Source organism: Coturnix japonica, chromosome 1 (assembly GCF_054131305.1).
Source record: "Coturnix japonica strain WE chromosome 1, WE-NBRP24, whole genome shotgun sequence".
In the NCBI taxonomy this organism is placed as follows: domain Eukaryota; kingdom Metazoa; phylum Chordata; class Aves; order Galliformes; family Phasianidae; genus Coturnix; species Coturnix japonica.
This window is the reverse complement of record NC_140663.1, coordinates 11,063,585-11,085,064: the sequence shown is the minus strand read 5'-3', so window position 1 is coordinate 11,085,064 and position 21,480 is coordinate 11,063,585. Positions and strand designations below refer to the sequence as shown.

Below are 21,480 nucleotides of genomic sequence, written 5' to 3'. Positions count from 1 at the left end.
CTCCAAAAACTTGTGAAAAGCCATCTCATCTTTTTTATAAGAAGGGAAGGTAAGAGGGATGAACTGACTTTTGCAAGTGCCCCCCTCTACCTACTCACTCTCATTAGGGTGAAGTTCCCACTAGATTAGGCTGAACATGTACAGTTGCTGAATCCAAAGTGCTTTTGCCCCTTTCTTATCCCGTCTGTTATGCTATTAAATCATAAACCATCTGTTATAATGAACTGGGCTGCTCTGAATTTATACAAACAGCTACAAAAGTCTAATTCAGCTTTTCTAAAAATTAAGATGACTGATGAATGTACGACCTAAGAGGAAAAGAATGCGGAGTTGGCCATTCTGCTAACACTGGAAAAAAGCCTCAATGTAGCACACAGGTTTCAAAAGACATTCAGGATACCAAGAATGGCTTTTCTTCTCATTGTTCCCCTCCTCCCCCCACCCAGTAAAAGGTTTTGAAAAAATAATCCATGATGATCACATTAAAGTAAAAAATAATAATTATTATAATAATTATTATAATAATAAAGAAGACAATGTATTCTCAAAACATTAACTCACATTTATCTTCTGAAACAAGCAAAAGATGACTTTCCGGAGAAGTATTTCTGCATTCCACTGGGTAAAGAAACTATACAGGAAGTTTTACAGAAGTAGGTAAATAATCAAAGTTGTTCACAGCACTCATCTACAATACTTATTTAGCCAAACAGTTTTATATGTTTAAATAAAGCCATGCACGTGCATGATGTTCTACTAATAAGATCTATTATTACAGACTACAAGCTATACATCACTATTACTGAAGGCATAGGTGGTTTGCAGAGAGAGGAAAAAAAACAAATAAAGAAGCAGGCTTCCTGTTAAGAGGAACATTTGAAATAGAACAGTTTATGATGTTTCTCATCCTCTCAGACTTATGAACACATTGGCAAACCATCTCTGTAACAGTTCCAAGAAACATGAGGCATTTCTGCACCCAATCATTTTTGCAGAGAGAATTACAAAAGTTTTGTATTTAGATTATTCAAATGATTTACCTGCACTCGAACACAGCTATCCACAGCCTTCAGGACTCTCACATTATTAACGGGATGAATTTCAATTAGCAAGGTTAAATACTTGGACACTGCAAAAAGAACATGTTTTAGGTAACTATCTTTTCTTACAACACAAAGTTGCATTGCTAAGGGAGGAAAAAAATTAAAGGAAAAAAAAGTACTTCTAACAGTTTAAAACAATGCACTTGCAGTACCTGACTGTAACAGCTGAGTCACTCTTTCTTCCTCTGTATACTGACGGAAGCTGACCGCTAAGCAAGAGAGAAAATACAGTAACCGTGCATGTTCGCTGTTAATCTTATTGAACAAACTTTAAAAAAAAAAAATAGTAATCTGTGTTTTAAGGACCAGCAGGAGCCCCACTCCGTGTAAGAGGCATATTTAAATGCAAGTGAGGGAAGTAAGCAAACGGTATTTTAGATTCTTGTTTCAATAATACAACAAAAACAACAGCTGTACTGACTGTACATCAACTACGCTGTTTGGTGATGCATCCATTCAAATGCACAGACCACTGTGAGCTACGTATGGTTCAAAACAGACTGAAGTAATTCAAGACACAAATACAAGATACTACTAAACTAAATCATCTTTGCCATGACAAAAAAAAAATGGATGAAACATATTTACCCAGTAACGTCCTTTCACTGTTGATTGAACAACTGATTATGCGTAGATCTTTCTCAAACATATAGAGATGCTACAGAGAAATACATTAATGATGAATCATATTTTAACTGTATCAAGAAAATCTTTTAATTACTCCTCCCTAGGAAAATACTGCTGACCAGTTCATCTTTTTTTTTATTGCAGAAGCAAATAATTCCAAGGCCAGAAGATCCATATTTTAAGCCTCAATCATACCACATCTTCTCATTTGTTTGTTTTTTACTAACTCTTCCGAGCTTCATGTTGCCACTGGTGCTACCCAGCAAACTTTTACAGCAATATGAAATTTAACCCATTTGCAAAGGACCACTATCATGGTTCCAGCCACTGAACTGTGGTACCTTCCACTTTAGAACCATTTCTCATAAACATAAGCACCGGACAGACTGAACAGGTACACAGAACAAAACAGAACAACATTAATTTTTAAGGACGTATGCTCAGAGAGATGTCTTCAATTAGTTGTACTGAAACAAAGACTGTATGACACTGCATGACACTGCACTCCTCCTGAGCCATCCAGAGCTATTTACTCTTAATAGTACTGAGCAAAATTTGAGAACCTTCCCATTCTCTTCTCTCCTCTGTTTCAAACAAACCTAAAAGTCCTTATGGACATAACACACTGTGCTGTAAGGCATCAAAACCTAAAATGCTACAGCAGGCAACAGTACTGGTCTCACCTCATTTTCTTTAGTTTGAAGGTCATACAATCCAATATGGGTACTTCTCTGATTTCCCTATGAATGAAAAGAACATATCGTCAACACTGACAATGAATATACATATTTAAACACAATTTTTAACTTTTTTTTTTTTAATTTTAAATACATTTTTTTCCTACTCCACTCTCTTCTTTTGTCTCCCCTTCCATTGACACACATCCACTTATACTTCCCTGGTAGTTAATTACCTCATTCCAAGAAGAGGAGGCAAGAACGAGAACAGCTACTAGTCAGTCTGCTGCCCACAAGCTGTGCCATATGCCATGTGCCCCTCTCTCACTTTGGTTCTCAGCTGTTTTCATTTATAGGCAGTATGGCAAGGAAAATACTAAGAATGAAAGGGGACCACAGGACGGCTTGAGTTAGAAGGGAACTTAAAGATGATCACACCTGGTGAGGTGTGCCCCATGCTGTGCACATAAAAGGCGCATCTGAGATTACAGAACCCAAAACCCTGAATGTAGCACCAGTCACAATGCCAACCATCCACCTGAGAATATGTTGGCCCCAGGAAGCCTGCAGGGTGGGAATCCAAACCTCAGTGCACCAAAACAGAGCACAGAAACATCACCACACTCAGCTTCTAGTGACCTGGCTGCAGGTTGGGAGAAGGATTTAAGCTCTACCTTAGGAAACAATTATTTGAAGGCTAAATATATTTCTTAAGTGCAAATTACACCATTAGCCTGATGCTTATTGGTAAAAACATACAGTGATTTATTTTTTTAATATTCCTAAGGCTTTACAGAAGGCAACTTTCTTCTTGCCACATTTTAGCATGCTTTAAATTTTCAAACTATGCTTTAATGGAAAAAAAAAACAAAAAACCCACATTTAATTCTGCTCTATGGTGCACATTTCATATGCAGCTGAAATTCATTTGCATACTCTAGGTACATGTGCTAAATTGAAATTACATCCATCTACACAGCCTTGTACTCAAACAATAAACATCTTTGTTTTTAACTACTGCTGGAGGGGTAGGGAGCAGAAATCTATGGTTATTTACAAAGCTGTGGCATTTTGCTTTATGATGTTAAAACAAAAGCATGAACATTCTCTTAAAGGTCTATCTGCGAGTATCTCATTATTGCTGTAGCAATGACAAAATTCTCTGACTTCTAACTTAAACAAGGAAAACAAAACGTCATTATGTTAAGACACAAGCCTTGGGTCTACTACCTCAATATTAAGCAAGTGATTTCACAAGCAGCCATTCTTTCCAGAAGTGTCTGAAACTCCTACCCACAGTACTTAGCTACTGAAAAATACTCTTCACAAGATTGGTAGCAGCACTGTCAGTGCATAAGCTAATACACTTGTCAGCTTCTCGGCAAAGATTCTTGCTACAGCTTTGCAAAACAGAAGCATATCTGTTATAAGTATCTTCCTTTAAGCCAACTTTCAATGCCAGGAAAGACAGACACTTTATGGTATCACGCAATACTCCAAAACATGCTTGACAATAAAGCTCATTCTCCACCTATTCCTGGTTTTAGGGGAATGCACTTCGTTTTCTTCTATTTGCTAAAGACTGCTTTCCATTTGTGTTTATTAGGAGACAAGCCAGGACAGCATTGTTTAGTTAACATCCTTGTTTGTGCGCTGTCCTCACCAACGTCACTGAAAGTTTGCTGCCACAAAACCTAGAGGAAAAAATCACATATAGCTGCTCTTGCAACAGTGGTAGCTCATGAGTTATAAATAGTTTGTAGAGAAAGGGGAGAGAAAGAAAGAAAAAGAGAGAGGTTGAACTTCATTCAGGAACTGAGTAAGATCTGTAGTTTGCCAGAAGCAGTAGTTACAGTAATGGTGATTTCTCCACATTAAGTTTAAGGAAACAGAAGCTGCAGACAGTAAAATCAGTATATTTTCTCCAAGTATGCATTCTAGTTCAATGATATTCATTAGTAGAAAAAAGCAACCAAGTGCAATCTACAGTTATCACTTAGAACAAACTTGTAACAATCTGAAAGAAACTGGGGCCCAAAGCTACTCCTTGTTCACAAAGATACATATACCAAGACTCTTTTCCTTTATTGAATTCTTGTTAATAATAAAGAGTAAAAAAGACAAAGATGGACACAGCCCCACCAACACCTGCCTTCTGTTTTTTCTCATGAACAGATTCCTTTTTATAGAAATACCACTCTAATCCTGAGAGAAAAAAATCAGCCCTGGTATTTCAGTCCTGCATTTAAGTATCACCATCCCCAAGGTGTTTCTGCAGCTAATTTAAGAGAGCACAGGCATCAGAGAAGGCTGTGTTAATAACTCAGGTCCCTGTCTGTTCCAGTCAGTGGCTGAGAGCTATGCAGCTACAGACTGGGCTGCAACATGTGCACTCCCAACTCCTTCCCAGTACGGGAAGAACCTACATGCTGGTTCTTCTGTCGGCTGATTCACTCAAGAAGAGAAAGATCTGACTACTTTATAGCAGTAAAAGAACAGGAAAAGAAGCAACAATGGCATCTCCTTTGGGCTGATGTGTGAGCGGTAACAACTGCAGCACAGCTGTGCACTTTGCTACCTTCAGCCCTGGGACTTTCTCATCCAACCACACGTATCACACCAACTGCTGAGATCACCTTCTTCCTCAAATCAGGAAGCCACAGCAAAGATGTCTGTACCTCCTTGTGTGTGCGGACTTTGCTTCCAGATTTGAGGAACTACATTTACACATTTGAATCCTCCTCTGCATCTCTGGCACTTCAGTCAATGAAGCCTAGTGAGTATTTGTTCACCTCCTCCACTTTGTACAGCTCCTCCCAAAGGCTGTGGGAGGTGGGATGCTACAGGCAGCCATTTCTCTAAATTCCAGCTTCCATCACATCTGCACCAACTACAGAGGCAGTTCAAACACCTAGATGCAAGCAGACACCCACACTAAGATGGAGTGTCCAGCTACATCTCGCCCCTTTTGCCAGCTGCAAAAGCCCAAACAACACTCAAGGCAGATGGACTCATCTGTCAAAAGCCCAAGAAAGGAAGGAGTCGCCCAAAGCTTAGTGTGAGATTTCACTGGCATTGGAAAGCAGCAACACCACACATACGCAGGTCTCCTGTAGAGCTAGATGGATCAGTTTCATTAAATCTTTACAGAACTTTGAGCAAGGCAAAACATGACACTTTCTTCAGTATTGCCTTTATGATGATTGTTGTCTTGCAGACTCTCCTCCCTATGCTTGTACTAAAGGAAACATCCACCCACAGTTAAAGTCTGTTATACCTTGATGAAGGCCTCGCCTCTTCCCTTAACCCTAGGTAAGCTGGACAGCTGAGACAGAGTGGAATGAAAAGCGGCTCTATTCTGCAGTCTCCACTTTGTGCTTTCCAAGAGCCAAGACCCTCCAGAATCCACCCGGGTTATCAGATTGCTCTGAGCTGCACAGCAAAGAACCACAGTCAGGAAACCTTCTTAAACCATTCAGAAACTTCTTGGAACTACATGAGTTTCAACCTGATATGAAAAGGATAGCTCTAGTACTTCAATACATCAAATAAGGTAAGGTGAAATGAGACTACGTGCAATAACGTGCTACAGATGCATCCTAAAGCAACAAAAAGCGAATAGCAGAGTTAGAGTTACAAATATGGCATCTTAGCATACACACTGGTAGGACTCAATATTTAATTTTGAATATTGAGTTATTTAATATTGAAGCAGTGCATACGAATCTAGCAGTCAGACTTCCTTAAGAAATTCTGAGGGTGAAAGAACATGCTGCTTATGAAGAGCTGAACTGTTGTGGAAATGGCTTTTCATTCAAGGAGAGATTCTGGCCCGAAAAAATCAACAGCAAAAGCCCTACAGCCTGATGAGGTCAGTGCTTTACTCCCCACTTCATTACTCTTAACGTTTGACTGAACTGGAGATGGGTATTTTCTCATTGCCCAAACCTCCAATTTGCAACTTAAGTTCTCGTGTTCTAATTCTTGTTGCAAGAGAAATAAATTCACGTGCAAGGCCTACAGTATAGGCAAACACACAGTAATATTCTCAGGAATACTTTCACAAAGCCCCAAGACAGACTTACCTTCCAGGTATAAATAATCTTCCCATTTCTTTCAACATTCACAACGTGAAGTGCTGATGAATTCTCAGAAGTATCTGAAATTATAATAAAAGACACAAGATCTTTGCTTGAGTTCGCTCCTCCCACACAGACACATTTGAAGTGAAGATACCAGGTACATTTTGTGTATTAATACACAAATAATACATATGTGTATTTATACATGCCAGAAATTACTGCCTTTTGAAAAAACAGATCAAATATTTCTTACACTGTGATTTCATTCTTGGACTTCAAAACAAAAAGATCCTCAGAACACCACACAGAGGTAGATGGAGCATGAGAAGTGCCAGCTGCCTCAGCTCCCTAAGGAGTGCTTAGAAATAAATGATGCCTTCAGAGATCAGCTCTACAACAAAAACAAGAGCCACAACACCAAACTATATATACATGCAACATATTGACAGGTACAAGAGAACTAAGCAATGCAGAACAAGAGAAAGGAAAACACCGGGGAAGGAAAAACAAAAGATATTGTACCACAGGTGACAAAAGCGCGTCTTTTCTCAAGTCTTTGTATTCTAATCACTGTAATCACCAGAAGTGTGTTTACCTTGGATGGAACTTATATTTAAAGAAGAAATTTTGCTCTTAATAAGCCTGAGAGCTGCATGAGTGGCCTTGATTTTAAGATAAAGGTAGCGTGTAAATAGGAACAAGAATTCTCTGCAACTCTAGGCAAGCGTTACTTTGCAGTTACCACAAAGCCGTGACTGGAGAAAGGGAGGTGAAACTTAGATTCACAAGCCTAAAACAATGAGCCTTGCCAGTACAGATTGTGGTGGTAAGAAAAAAAACTGCTCAGAAATATTAGCAGAGGTGAATAATTTTGATGTGAGAGAACAGAGAAAATCCTCAGCATATATCTAACAATAAATCCCTTTCAACTGGCTTGGTGTTTGATACAAATTACACCTAGCCGTACACTGTCCGTGGGAATATGTAACCAAAGGAGAAGAGGCAATGATCCCCAGCTTGGGGAAGTCCTGCAGTAAAGCTTTGCATGTAGAATTACAACTTCTTCCTCATCTCACAGCTTCACCCAGCAGATGAAGAGCTGCAAACAAAGCCAACCCAACCTGCCTGCCCAGCAAACAGCCCTTATCGACATGCACAAGAGAACGTTTTGATTTCCTGAAAGCCATTATATGGAAATCATACAAAAATGAGTGGAATTAAGAGAGCTGTGCTGGTTCTCTTCACCCGCCACTCCCCTCCCTTGATCACAGCTACTCCCAGACGAACACCTTCCTGCTACCTCCACAATGAACACAGAGATTACTTGATTACACGGGTTTTTATATTTTTTCCTCAACACCCTTCAGGGGAAACCCAATACCTCACAGCTAAGTAAACTTTCTGGTGTACGTGAAATAAACATTATCAGATCTCCCATCTGGCAGTGTGGGAAGCACCTTGTTTTATGAAGCCAAACTTGCTGATATGCTCTGACTTACAGACAGGTTTCCTGTGGGACAGTGGACCTTTAAAGAGGGAGGTATGTCAGCTAACTAAAAATAACCAAGGGACCTGGATGCAGCACACAACCACCCTGTGTTCCTACTACAGCCACAATTATGCTGTTCAAATCAACGCCCAGACAAAGGCTTTCAGCAGGTTCTGAAAAGCAGAACTTGACCAGCTTGCTTGTAGACAGATGAGAGCAACCACAAGCACAATACGAACACCACAGGGCCAAGAACACGGCACAGTCCCTCTTATTCCAACTACCTGCTCTCACCCTGCCAGGACATCCAACACCTCACCCGATTTCAATTAGCACTTCTTTACCACACACACACAAAGGGGAGTTTGGGTTGTTTTATTTTCAGCTGTGTGGGTTTTGTGCGTTGTTTTGTTGTTGTTGTTGTTGTTTTTTTCCTTTCTTCTTCCCCAGAAGGGCTGTGTGGTAGAAGAGGCACACTAGAATTCTTTTGGGAACAAACTGGAGAACAGGGCTACAAATAAAGAACCTAACAGTACTAGAGGAGCAACAGAAGCTTCTTGGGACTCCGCCACCCCGGTCCGCAGTGACCGAGGGCAGAACCCCGCACAGAGGCGGGCTCTGTCCGGCCGCCCGCCCCGCCGCCATTTCCCCGTCCCCCTGTGGCCTCGAGGCGGCCCGTCCCGGGCGGAAGGAGCGGGGCGGCCGTACCGGGATCGGCTCGCGGGGACTGACGCCCGGCTCGGCCTCTCCGCCCACCGAAGGGCACCGCACGGAGGCGGCTGGAAGCGGAGAGAGAGGGAAGGAGGGAGCGAGCTCTCCTCAGCGCTGCCCCGCGCCCGCCAGCGCAGCGTTACCTAAAGCCGAGGCCCAGCCCCGCGCCGCCAGCCAGGGCACCACGTCCCTCTGCAGGTCAAACTCGGCTGCCAGGTGAAGCAGCATGGCAGCCTCACAACACAACCCTGTGCTGCCCACCTCACCGCGCCGGCTGCTGCGGGGCGGCCTCCACCATGGGCCGGCCCCTAGATCCCGCTCGGCGCCTATTGGGAGGGCTGGGCGTCAATCAGCCGGCCCCGGGCTCACATCGCATCTTACCTCAGGAGAGGTAAAGCTCAGCGAGATCCTGAGGGTCTTCAGGCTGAGTTACCGGGTTTTTGTTTGCTTTGGTGGGATTTTGTATTTATTTATTTATTTTTAGCAATTGAAAATACTCGTAGCACCGATAAGATGCTGTTGGTGGCTATCTATAGTCTGACTGTAATTACCATTTCCCCTCTGACGCTGATGTCAGCAGCTAAAAGCGGCCCAGATGTGGACCGGCTGTAGTAGCACGTACCAAACCGCAGCACTGCAGGGACAGAGCAGCTTCAGCCACTTCTAACAGCCTGTACTGGGTTTTTACCCTCATTGCTAAGCTTGGAAGCTATATATAAAGATCAGACCGGAATCAGGTACGTCATCTGAGTGCAGGTGAGAAGCAAGTTGTCCCTCAAATATAAAAAGGCATGGCGTTACTTAAGCCTGTTTTGGTTTTTGTTCCAGTGATAGAGCCCATCTTTCAAGTAACAACAGACAGTTGCAGATTTGGGGCTGTACTCTCTAATATGTAACGTGGGGCAGAGCAAGCAAGCTTTCTTTCAGGAGGATTTGCAGTGCTGCAAATGAAGCTACATGTGCTCTTTCTCCTCAGGATAATCACTGTTTGCTGCAGCAGCTGTCACCTGAATAGTGCCAAACACTTTCAGCTGGGATGGAGTTTCTTTGTTCTCTGCCAGCATTCCCCTTCTTATCTGATGCCTTTTTTTTTCTCTCACCCCCACCTTTAATGTTCAGTGCAAATATCTATTTCCTTTACAACTGTAAAAGACAACTCACAGCTTTAGATCTCATTATATAAAACTTGTGATTTCCTGAACTGGCATTCTGGCTATACGTGTTATAGGCTGTATCTGCAGGAGCAAATATCCAGACTGAATTCCTAGAAGCACAACACATTCCTTGGAAACCACAAAACTGACTCATTCAGCGCACTTCAAGTAACAGTGCAGTTTGTGATACTGCTTCAGTCCCCATACAGAAAATTAAAAGCTTGACACAAAAACCATAAACATCTAAAAAACAACCTTTAACATTTTTGTCGGTGAGCTTTGCATTCAGGCAGAGGTCCTGATATAGTCTTAGTCACTTCAGCTTTGCTAGATAGAGGAAGAAGCTCTTGCTTTTAAGAAAGAATGCTTATTCTTATCACTGCCGAGTGAAATTAGTGCTATAATCCATTTCAGGACTTTCTTCCCTCTTCTTTGCATTGTGAAACCAAACAAGGAATTTCACTTTCTATTTCTATTCCATTTCCCTTTCTGATGATCTCACTCAGTCAGTTTGGATTTCTACAGCCAGACTGGATATTTATGTAGGTAAAGGAGGTGATTCCAATGGAACAATATGCAGTATGAGGATGTGAAAATAAAGCTCTTACATATATGTGATATATATATATGTGTGTGTGTTATATATTTATTTTAATCAGGAATCTGTTCCTTTCCTACTAATGGGAGGATCTCCCTGGAGTTTTTAGCTGCAGTGGTTCTTGAACAAATTCAACATTAATAGGCTCACCTATCATCAAAGGACAGTGGCCCTGCTGATCACACTGCATCCTGCATCAAGATTTTCTGCCGCTGGCAAAAGTTGTTGTGCTAATTGCACATGTGCCTATCATCACTTCACAAACAGTTCATGGGGCAGGAATTACAAAATCATACCTTTAAGCAAGTGTGAGGCTGATACGATTGACTGCCAACTTGGCATTAACCAGTCTAACATGCCTTTCAGCTCTCAACAGAATAAAGACTCGTTCATGCCTATCAATGAGAAGGAAAAGATTATATACAGAGCCATAAATCATTGATGTGTTCCACATCAGGAAATTATACTTAAGCCTTCTTATCTTAGTGGGAACCGACAGAATGAATATCTGAAATAATTATTTAAACTCATGACAGCCTGGCAAACAGCTCATAACTTCTTTTGAAAGTCCTGCTTACCAAGGCCACCCTCTTTTCCCACCGCTTGTGCAACAGAGGATTTATTGTGATCTTGTCTAGACAGTTGTTTCCTTGAGGAACATTTTAAAGCAGTTGAACACAAAATATGTCAGTTGGTTTCCTCAAGGAGATGGTCGCTATGTTTATTAAATCATCTAGAAAAAAAAGCAATTAAGATACCACTAGTATTTTTGTAGGAAGAATGAAAGCTGTGATTCAAGAGTGGTAGAGTAAAACGTCCTTATCTCAGCATATGAAAGACATCTCACTCGTTATCTTTCATCACAAGATGTCAACATAAAACAGAGTAGATTCACGGAAGTCAGTCAGTATCCATTACAGATCCAGTGCTCCATGGACATGTTTTTCTATGCTTTGTTTAATAATTAATCATAGGATATAATCTTCTAACTACTAATGATAATGTTTCTGTTGTGCTACTCATGCTCCTATTAAACAATACCTTATTCTTTAAATAGTTCAGCTCAAGTCCATTACATGCTCAAGCCAATAACGTGTTTCAAGTCGAGGAGACTTTGAAAACAATTAAGGTCTTCCTCAAAGTGAGGGAGGGAAACAGAGCAGAGCCTAACGCAGCCTATGGCCATATCCCAAGTGGCCTTTTTTTTCCTTCCAGTTCTCTCCTTATGGCCCAGGCACTAAAGCTCCTTTGTTCTTCACATGGAATAACCCCTGCTAACACTGATGAAAGCTCTGTGAACACACATGGTCTCAACAGCTGTTGAAGGAACTCTTTGCTCTGTTTATTCTTCCAGCTACAGCCTTATTAGGTCTAATCAGTAGCGGTTTTTGTAACTTGCCCTTTTTTCCTTTGTGATCTTTCCGTTTTGACTTCATTTTGTGTTATAAGAGAACGCTGTCAATACTCTGCAATAGATTCATCACTGTTAAGGAACAGATGCAATAATTCATTTGTCAGCACATCGATTCCAATTTGCTTTTAGATATGATTTTATTTTCAGTGTTATATAAAATATATAAAAGAAACTCTTAACACAGGCTTTCCAAAGAGGTACATTGGGGACTACAAACATGGACAGCACAGGATGAGCATATTGGTTGAATTTATCCTTACTGAGCTTCAACTGTCTTGAAAATAGGATTCTGGTGTGACATGTTTGTTTAGTTTCTTGCTAGTCAATGAAGAAAGATAAGAATCCCAGAGAACGACTGATACAGCCCAGGACTGGCACTTATTTTAGGGCACATTTTATAAATCCAACCCAGATGTGGATGGGTCTTGTACTCCCTCCACCTGCAGTCATACCCACCAGCCACGTGCAGCTGGAGGAAAGCAGGGCTGCAATTAAAAAATCTGCCAGCAATTAAATCACACAGTGTAATTTGAAAAGAGTCCCTGAGGGTGTGGTTTGATGAGCAGCTGATCTAAGGACTCATGGCCTTGAAAGGAGGGTGTCACACCCCCTTTCTTTCCCCCCCACCCCCCGACCTTGCTTGCTTTTTTCTTTTCCTCCTTCCCTCATCCACAGGTCATCCCTCGTCTATGTTTACCAGTCCTGCTGCACATCTGGTGTCTCTGTGATCCAACTCTAGTTGCTAACCCACAAAGTCTATTGGTTTTTATTTAATGATTTAATTTTCTGCCACGTGATTAAGGTGTCTCAGGTCACAGAAAGCTTTTACAAGTGCCAGTTATTGTAAAAGGAAGTACTGTTAATGTGCATCTGGCAGCAGGGAAGGGAACAGAAGAATTGGAGACCTCCCTGTACTGGCAGCAGTGAAGAGGCAGAGCCGCACAGCACATTCAGAGCCTTTGCTGGAGGTTGACAGACATTTTCCTTTAGCTTTTGGTGTGAAAGAAACAGTCATTTTCACCCCGCATTGCTCTTGGCCGTTGCCTGGCCACCACTTGCATGGCTTCCAGACCGGAGCAGCGATCCAACTGAAAAATAACCCTGAGGGGAGAGAGCAGAAGGTGGTTTCTGTAATATCATCTACCCATCAAGTTTCCTCCTTGATGGAAGAAACCCTTATACTCACCAAAATCTTGTATAGAAGTGGGAACAAGACATTGGTGCTTGGCAAAGGGCCTTTGGGCATTGCAGGTCTCAGTGCTGCAGCACAGCTTGGACATCTTCTATTTCTGCCAAACCACAACCTGGGGATGGGGTTAGTTGTCCAGAGGACATGTGCTTCTTCCCACTTACAAGAAGCACAGTCCAGGTACTAACTGTTAGCTGATGTAAGTTAGATGACAAAATCCCATACTTGTATCATTTACCTGATTTCCTGTTTCCACTGGAATTCCTAGAAACTAGTTCTTAATACCTTATTTGTATCTCATAACAACCCTTCCTTTGATGCAGTACAACAATTTAAATATATTCAGATTAGTCCCTCAAATCTGAATGCTTTTCCCTGGCACATGCTAAAAATATCTTTAATTTATTATACACATTAGTTCCAATAAATGCCTCGTTAATAAACAAAGGGGGTGTACTTCCTTAGTCACGCAGCAGTTTCTTTTTCAAAATACATTCAAAATTTTATCATCTGACCTCCTTTAACAATGAGGTATTTATAGGATCCGTAAGGCCCTTATCCTCCAACCATGACTCAGCCAAACCCACAACTGACCTTATCACCTCCTGCAGTCTGTTCATATAGCCTTGTTCATGTGAAGAGCTTTTATTCACCAACACGGCCTGGGGAGCATATTCTCATCAGTATGAAGTTGCAGGCTTGATGCCCGGTCCATCTGCACTTGGGAAATGTCACAGAATCGAGTCATAAACGTGCATATATTATTTTTACAATGTTATATATATACAAAACAAGGGAAAAATACACAGTCAACTTCTGCGTCCAGTACCACATGGATAAACAGAGTCTATGTACTTTAGATTTTCGCAGCTACAAACAAAACAATTGAATTCTCCCTATTTTGGAAGAGAGTGTATTTATTTTTAGAAGAAAGCAGTTACCAAGTTTCTGAATCATAGCAATTATTACTAAATGCAATGGTTTTCAATGATACATAATCATTTTAAAGTAAAACATTGTTTCAGTGTTAGGCTCAACATGACAACAGTAAATTGTATTGTTTAATGTCATAATTATGCCAATATTCGTACATTAGAAGAGCCAAATCTTCTGAAAAAAAAACACAACAGATTACATTGTGAACATGCATAACAGCAAATGATTGTAAGTGCTTAAAAACACCGTGTATCATGTGATCATGAATTAGCCAGTAAATCATACGTAACATCATTAGAACATTTGTGCCACGATGGTTTAGCTCAGTTATCTACACATGCTGGTATCACAGACATGGATATCATTAGATGTTCAAGAAAAAGATGCAAAGAGTCCATAGCGAACAGAAAAAAAAATAGCCCTCATGATCTATGACTGCTATTGCTGTTCCTAACAGTTATTTTCCTTTATGGTACAGGCTGATAACCTTTCTTTGAAGCTAATATCTCCTCATTAGTGAAGCTGAATAGAAAGATGGGTCTGTATCAAAAATACCCTCAACCGTCTACTATCCTTCAGTTTGTATGAACGATTCTTCCATTTATAAAGGTTATAAACAGATAAAGTTAAGATATCATCTTTCCAAAATATATTGTTACATACCTATCTATCTCATTTTCTTATTTTGTCTGTTTAAAGTGGAAGAATCCAACATTTCAAGTGCTTTTCTAAGTTCCCAGTGCTTTTTTCCACTCAGTTCTGAAACATTTCATTTCCCTTGTATTGTATTATACTCATAGAAAATCTATATTTATTGAATATACGAATCATTAGTATATCATGTGAAGGTGTTTGGTAGCTCCTGTATTTTATTTGTTCTTTCGAATATGGGTGAGCAGTATAACAGAGTCTTCAGTTAGCTGTCTGTTACAGTACCTAGGCCTTTTTCTTGAGCAGTTACAGTAAAGGTAGAATCAGTTTTGTTTATGTTGAGTTCAAGCAGTCCCTTCAATCAGCACTATTGTGTTTACCAGCCTTTGACATCATCTGTTGATATTGCCAGTTGGGATACTTTTACAAGCCATTGTACATTGGAGCTTTTTCGTTTTCTTTTATAGTTCTAATTGAACTTAAAACAAAACACGGGCTACCTGCAAATGTTCCCAACTTAGAACACACTTCCTTTTCCAATTATTTTAAAATTTATATGGATATCTCTCCAAAACTGCACAGTAGCACTTCATTCTACTGCAGTTACCTTCTTTGTGTACTTAGTGGGATGTATTTCCTCACTGTGATAATAAAGCAACATCTTTGAGGTTGGCTTGGAGAAAATGTATAGGATGATTAAAGGATATATATAGTTTAACATCCTTCCTCCTCTTGTTTTGCTGTTTGTTTTTTCTAGTTTCTTCACATTTGCGGTTCAACTGCCACTTCCATGAAAGAAGGTCTGCAGGTACATACCTTGATTTGAAGACATACAGCTCGGAGCAGCGGCAGAAAGGAGCAGCCCCCAGTCAGCCATACTGCAAGTTGAGACTGAGCATCTTCTCCCTCCAAAGAACAGTCCACGGCCATGGTGGAAAGCAGACCACATCTGCCCTGGCCATTGCATTACTAGCATTAGAGGAGATCTCTTACTGAACCCCAGGAGAATCTTTTCAGCTAATATTAGCAAGTTCAGTACTCACAAGCAGTACCTACAAGGGGACCTATTTATTTACCAGTTTTATGAAGGTTCCATGTGGATAAATGCTAGTTCTACATCTGGTTTCAGCTCTTTTATTCCAGCTCTCTTATATAGTTTTGTTTAATGATTAATGTTTAATTGAGCCTGGTGTCCAAGAGGAGCAGTCCTTATGCCTTGTTGTGGTTTTTTTCCCCCTAAGGTCTCCAGGTTCACTTCCTTACCTCCAAAGCACTGCTGCATTAGATAGCAGTGCCAGTTTCCCTATGAGCGTGGACCAGCCAGCTCTCTCCTTCATCTACTCTTCTGCACTCCACTCTTTGTGCCTTCAGAAAAGGTCAATTCCAGATGCTGCAGAGAAAGCTGCAAGAAGCACTGTGGTTGTCAGCTAAAGATATTCCGCAACTGTCTTCAAAGTTAAGTTCCATCCTGATCTCTAAATCTGTCAGATTTCCCCAGAAACAGACAGATACGTGGCACAAAGATGAACATTTAATATTACAGGATGTTTAGATTAATTAGAACTCTGTGTCTTCTTATAGTCCATAAAAATGTATAATTCCTTTTTAAATTTTGGCCTCAGTGATCTTTTTTATCTACGGCCTAATTAGTGAGTATATGAGAAGTAAGAGAGTGGTACAAAGGGAATTATTTAAGAAACTGCCTTCATTTAATTGCTTTGAGTTAAAGTCAACTCCTGCTCTATCTTTCCTATATAGCACTTTTTAGTCTTCTAATGCTCTTTTCAATCTTTTCTAAGTTAAACACAATCTTTTAAAGCTGTCTCTTCTGACTGGAGGCTTTTCGTTCTTATAGCCTTTCCTGGATGACTTCTGAAGAAACGTTTTGGAATACTTTCTTTAAAAGACAGAGATAAGGTATCTGCTTTTGATCTTCCATTTCACCATCACACTCTGATGACAAAGAACATAGTTCTTTCTGCAGATAGAGCTGCTGTCCTATCACGCTGTGTTTAGGCTTGTTTAAGTCTGTCATTTAGAGACCATCAGCAACTTGACCTTGTCCTAAAAAACTCTCATTGTATACTTGCTAGAAATCTTTTTAGTGCTAATTTTCTGGATACATACACACGCTACACAGCAGACTTATGATACTATTAGAAAATTGCATTAAATAGGATGATAACTCATGAGTTTTTTTCATTCTTGAAAGTGAAATTGAATGTATAATGCCTGTTTCTCATATTAACTTCTGTGTTATTTACTTTGTAATCCTTCTGCCATTGCCTTATTTGTATTACAAGAAAAACGTGATTTTAGCCATTGCTTTCTCCTGGGGCAGGGATGGGGCGGAGGGCTAAATGGAAGCAATTATTTGTGCTGCATAAAACTTCAGATCAACTGAATCTGAAGGTATTAAGTTAGATCTAATTCCATCTAAGCAGCATCTTGCTTCTGAGAGTGGCCAGTGTTCAATGCTAAGAGATAGCACACAAAAAACATGAAAGGCTGCACCTACTATCTACTTCTGTTCAGAAGGGATCAAAACAATCTGGAAGCTGTTGATTATTTTAGCATCCAGAAATTCCTGTAACAATTAGTTTCATGATATGATAAAAGTACAAAAGTATGTCTGTCGGTTTAATTCTCCCATGTGACAATCCTGTTCACTGTACTCTTTAAGACAAATAGTGCATAATCATGCTTTAATCGGGATTTTATATATATGTATCACAATCTCTTTACCTGCCATCTTTCTTTTAAGGCAAGGAATCTCCTTAATGTCTCAACAAAATCTATCCTCTACTTCTTATCCTCATTACTCTTCTCAGTGCTTTCCTGTGACTGCATATCATACAGAGCTTTTATCCTTTGTAGTTGTTGGTTTTTATTTTGCTGGGAGATTTGTGGATCCAAATTTTGCATCTTTTCCATTGTAATAAGATTCCCTGTGACTTGTCTTATAACATTGCCCATTTGCTTGTCAAATTCTTTCCTAAGACTTCTAATTTCCATTTACTACTCTACTTTCCATAAATATCTTTTATGAAGGCATGTAAATGAGCCATTTGTTTTTCACAGGCACAAAACCCATCTAAGGTTAATTACCAATTAGAGATCACACACTGCATTTGTGCTGCAGTTCCTGTGTCAGGAGCTGGCAGGAACTGAAAGGCAGCACTTGCTAGGACAGCAGGCTGGTGTGAACAGCAAAACCACTGCAGAAGCAGACTGCACTTGGTGCCCTCCACACTGAAGGCTTCAGAACACTGACAGGAACCGATTTCATCAGCCCCAGTAGGAAGCTGTATAGCATCACTGCTTGCCAAACCCATTCTTGCCTGCTTGTTGCCCATGAGGAAGAGTGGCCACACAGACCAGTTGCACCTGGCAGTTACAACAGAATCACAGAATATATTGAGCTGGAAGGAACCCACAAGGATAACTGAGTCCAACTTCTGGCTCTGCACAGCACCACCCAAAAATCAGACCTGGAGAGCAGTGTCCAAACGCTCCTTGAACTCCAACAGCTCTGAGCCATGCCCACTGCCATGGGCAGCCTGTTCTGTGCCCACCACCCTCTGGTGCAGACCCTTTTCCCAACCCCTTTTCCCACCCCTCCCTGAACTAAAGCCAGTGAAGTCAGTGGAAAGTAATTCAGCCCACTGCTGGTATACTGACTGTCATTTCTGGAAAGGTTCAAAGTTGTTTGATATATGGAAAGTTTGTAGAGGAGTAAAACTGTTCTTAAAACCAAGCTGAAAGTCAAAAACGTGCTGTTGTCCCCACAGTACAATGTGATGAAGCCACTCAAGGGCAGGCAGCATCCCACAGAGGCACACTGCCACCCCACAGATTGGGCTGTGCTCATGCAACTGAGGGGCGACCTGAGAGCACTGAGCTAACACACAACGTGCAGACCAGAGTTTTATCCTATGTCTGCTGATCTGAAGATGTGATCCCCAGGGCATCATGTTCCCCAGGCCACAGAGTTCCCCCCCAGTGCTTCATTTTAAGATGTAGAGGTCTATAACGCAGTCCCTTCTCCAGCACGCAAACAGGCTCACAGGGTGAGCACTGTATACTTCTCATTTTGAAACCACCAGTGTAAAAATATCTTTCAGTGGACAGAAAACACCGTATGAGTATATTTGCTCCTACCTGCTAGCTTCAGTTTTGTCCAGTTCTGCAGATCTGCTGTAATGATTTCTCTCTGAGCACAGCTTTGATAACAGCCATCACGTGCAGGGGAAGCTGTTCTTGGAAGACAGGCTTTCTCAGAGCAGACTGGCTCTTTCAGGTGAACTGGCATGAATTCACTTGTAAATTTTGGACAGAAGAAGTTTGCAATAGCTATTTGGCTGCTTCGGAGAGCAAAGTAAGAAGCAGTTCTGTGGTTAAGTGGGAGGAAGAGCTCTGTGGTTAATGTGAGGAGGAAGGCTTTGTCTTCTCCAGTGGAGGCTAGAGAGGAACTTTTCGAGTAGCCAAAGGCTAATGAAAGCATCCAAGCAGTTGAGAATTACCTAAGGAACTAAACCTCTGAGGCTGTTTAACTAGTGATTTCATAATGTAAAACCATGCAAGCAATGTCTGCAAGTAATGAACTAGCGAAACTATTGAAGCCATGAGTAGAGACTGCTGTTGAGCTAAACTGGGCTCAGTAGTTAGCTGGGGGAGTGGTGTCTGTAAAGGTGGAGGGGATCTCATTCTTCCTGTTTCATTGGGATTGGGCTAGATGGGGGTACAAGTGGTGCCAAAGCAGACAAGCAAAAGAATTACTACTGGCCTGATGGATAAAACTGCAAGTTTTAGCACAAACTTGTGTGTAAGGCACGTATCAGTTTTGCTTGAAGCAGGTATATTTGAACAGTGAGATGTAGCTGTGTTAGGATCTGCAGGTACCACATTCTCTTCTCTTCTTACCTGTCCAACAGTGAAGCCGATGTCATAGTAATTTAGTTGGCTTCTTGGTCTCAGACTGTCCCAAATGCTGTTGTCCCACAAGTATGTAGCTGCAAGAACTTAGATTTTACAGCATGAATTTTAAATGCCACAATCAGATCTTTCTTTAGATTTTCATCTTTAAGAACTCATCTAGAATACAAAATAAATGCAAAGAGGATTAGAGGCAGGTATTAAAGTCTTGGAAATACAACTAATAAGTATAAAAGCTGGAAAAAAATTATATGCAACAAAAATAATTTAGCATGATTAGTGCAGTATATGTATGCTTTCTTTTTTAATGGAAACAATGCCAGAATTAAAGTCACTTATGGCTCGTCTTCAGGCCAGACTGACTGGAAAACGTTTCAACTTCAATAAAATGCTGTTTGGTTTAGTCTAAAACTGGTAGGACGTGAAAAAAAAAAAACCTCAACAAAACCTCATTTAAATATAGTAATGTCCAATTTCGGTAATGTAACATGTATAAACAAGATGTCCATCAATTTGGTTGGCAATTGTGAAAGATTTCCACTAGATGCTCTGCAATCCTCTGAAGCATGTGAGAACTACAAATACTATGCACTTATTTTGCCTGCTATTTAGAGGATAAATGTAGCTCCCTTTTACTGCTTTTTTTGTGCTAGTGTATTTTAGTCCTGCTTCAGCGCGGTTGGTTCAAGCTTTTGCTCAAAGCTCAGCTAGAGTCTTCTATCCTCACGGCTACTGCTTGTGCTTTTGACCTGCACCGGGGATTTTCTGGTGTGAAACTGGCACGTAATTCAGTTTTGATGTGGATCAGAATTTTCATGTAACGTTTGTAATGTTTTCAATCCTTCTTCACATTTACAGGTTCTACTTGTGGCGAAAGTATGGATGCACATTTAAAATCAGCTGTTAGTTATCCAGAGCCCAGACAGACAGGTATTTTACTGATGGCAATAAAGCCATATTTTAAGGGAACATGACTGAAATTTATACACCGCTTCCTTTTTTCTTTTCTTTTTTTTTTTTTTTTTTTTTTTTTGTGGTTGGGCTTTTTGTTGATGGTTTTCCTTATTGGTGCTGTTAATTCATCTAACTTAGAATAACTGAGTACTTTCAAATATGTCATTTCAAGGTTTGGTTTTCAATGTTACCGTATGTATCAGTCAAGACAATATTTAACTTGAAAATTGGGATTTTTACCAAAAAAAGCTGTAAATCTGTGAAAGCTGAAGAGAGCAAAAATCAGGTTTACACAGCAAAAGAGTACCACCAAAGTGAAGACTTTGGTTGAGAGGCCAGGCTACTTAAAGGGGTTTGTCCTGTCTAAAGAGTGATGCAGACTAAATAGCTGCAGTGGGGAGGCTGCTTTCAGTTTTGTTCATTTCAAGCATGTATTTACCAGAGCTGTAGGCAGTTGCCATAAGTGGACAAAACAGGAGTGTATTGTTCAAATGTTTGTACAGTCAAAGAAAACAAGCAGAAACCCTTCTGCTGGCTTGTCCCCCTTTGTAAAGGTCCCCTCAGGTCTCACAAAGATGGGGTGGTGTGAAATGTGTTGAATTTGCAATAAAGCATTCCCTGAGAAAATCCTGAAGGCATAAACCACATTTCTGAAAATTGCAATGACTCAAATGACCTCTTGCTCTGACAACGGCAATTTTAAGCCTCTGCTGCTCAGATCTGTAATCAAGATAGGGGGAAAAGAAACAGTGATGTGGGCAACAGGCAGAACTGGATTGCATCAGAATATGGTATTTGTTTTCTTGGCTGACCCAATATAATACGCAACCTTGAGAGTAGGAACAAATCTATAAGGGCATTTCCTTCTTCTTAAATTTATTCACTTACATAACCATTTTGAATTAGTCATTTAATTCCAGGATTGATTGCAGTGCTCCAGACTGTGGACAGTCCTACCCT

The 21,480-nt window shown here is 40.6% G+C and overlaps 1 protein-coding gene and 1 long non-coding RNA gene across 6 annotated transcripts in view; one reads left to right on the top strand and one right to left on the bottom strand.

Moving 5' to 3' along the window:
* The window catches only part of GSAP (gamma-secretase activating protein), a 42,941-nt gene extending 33,949 nt beyond the window's left edge, over positions 1 to 8,992 (bottom strand). For 3 of the 5 annotated variants that reach the window (XR_014933265.1, XM_015882336.3, XM_015882502.3), the window contains exons 1-7: positions 8,833 to 8,992; positions 6,493 to 6,566; positions 2,414 to 2,470; positions 1,692 to 1,761; positions 1,247 to 1,312; positions 1,041 to 1,129; positions 562 to 631 (exon numbers count right to left, since the gene is read on the bottom strand). Coding sequence is in view for 4 of the 5 variants with exons in the window: in XM_015882336.3 (XP_015737822.2) it covers positions 562 to 631; positions 1,041 to 1,129; positions 1,247 to 1,312; positions 1,692 to 1,761; positions 2,414 to 2,470; positions 6,493 to 6,566; positions 8,833 to 8,917 (511 nt within the window). In the remaining variant the exon portion in view is untranslated. The remainder of the gene's footprint in view (positions 1 to 561; positions 632 to 1,040; positions 1,130 to 1,246; positions 1,313 to 1,691; positions 1,762 to 2,413; positions 2,471 to 6,492; positions 6,567 to 8,832) is intronic. The other 2 variants (XM_015882414.3, XM_032442330.2) reach the window with 1 other exon arrangement.
* Positions 8,993 to 15,872: 6,880 nt separating this feature from the next.
* LOC146762285 (uncharacterized) lies at positions 15,873 to 21,152 on the top strand. The gene is made up of 3 exons (XR_014933318.1): positions 15,873 to 16,007; positions 16,487 to 16,548; positions 20,425 to 21,152. It is a non-coding gene; the product is annotated as an uncharacterized LOC146762285 (long non-coding RNA).
* Positions 21,153 to 21,480: the final 328 nt, after the last annotated feature.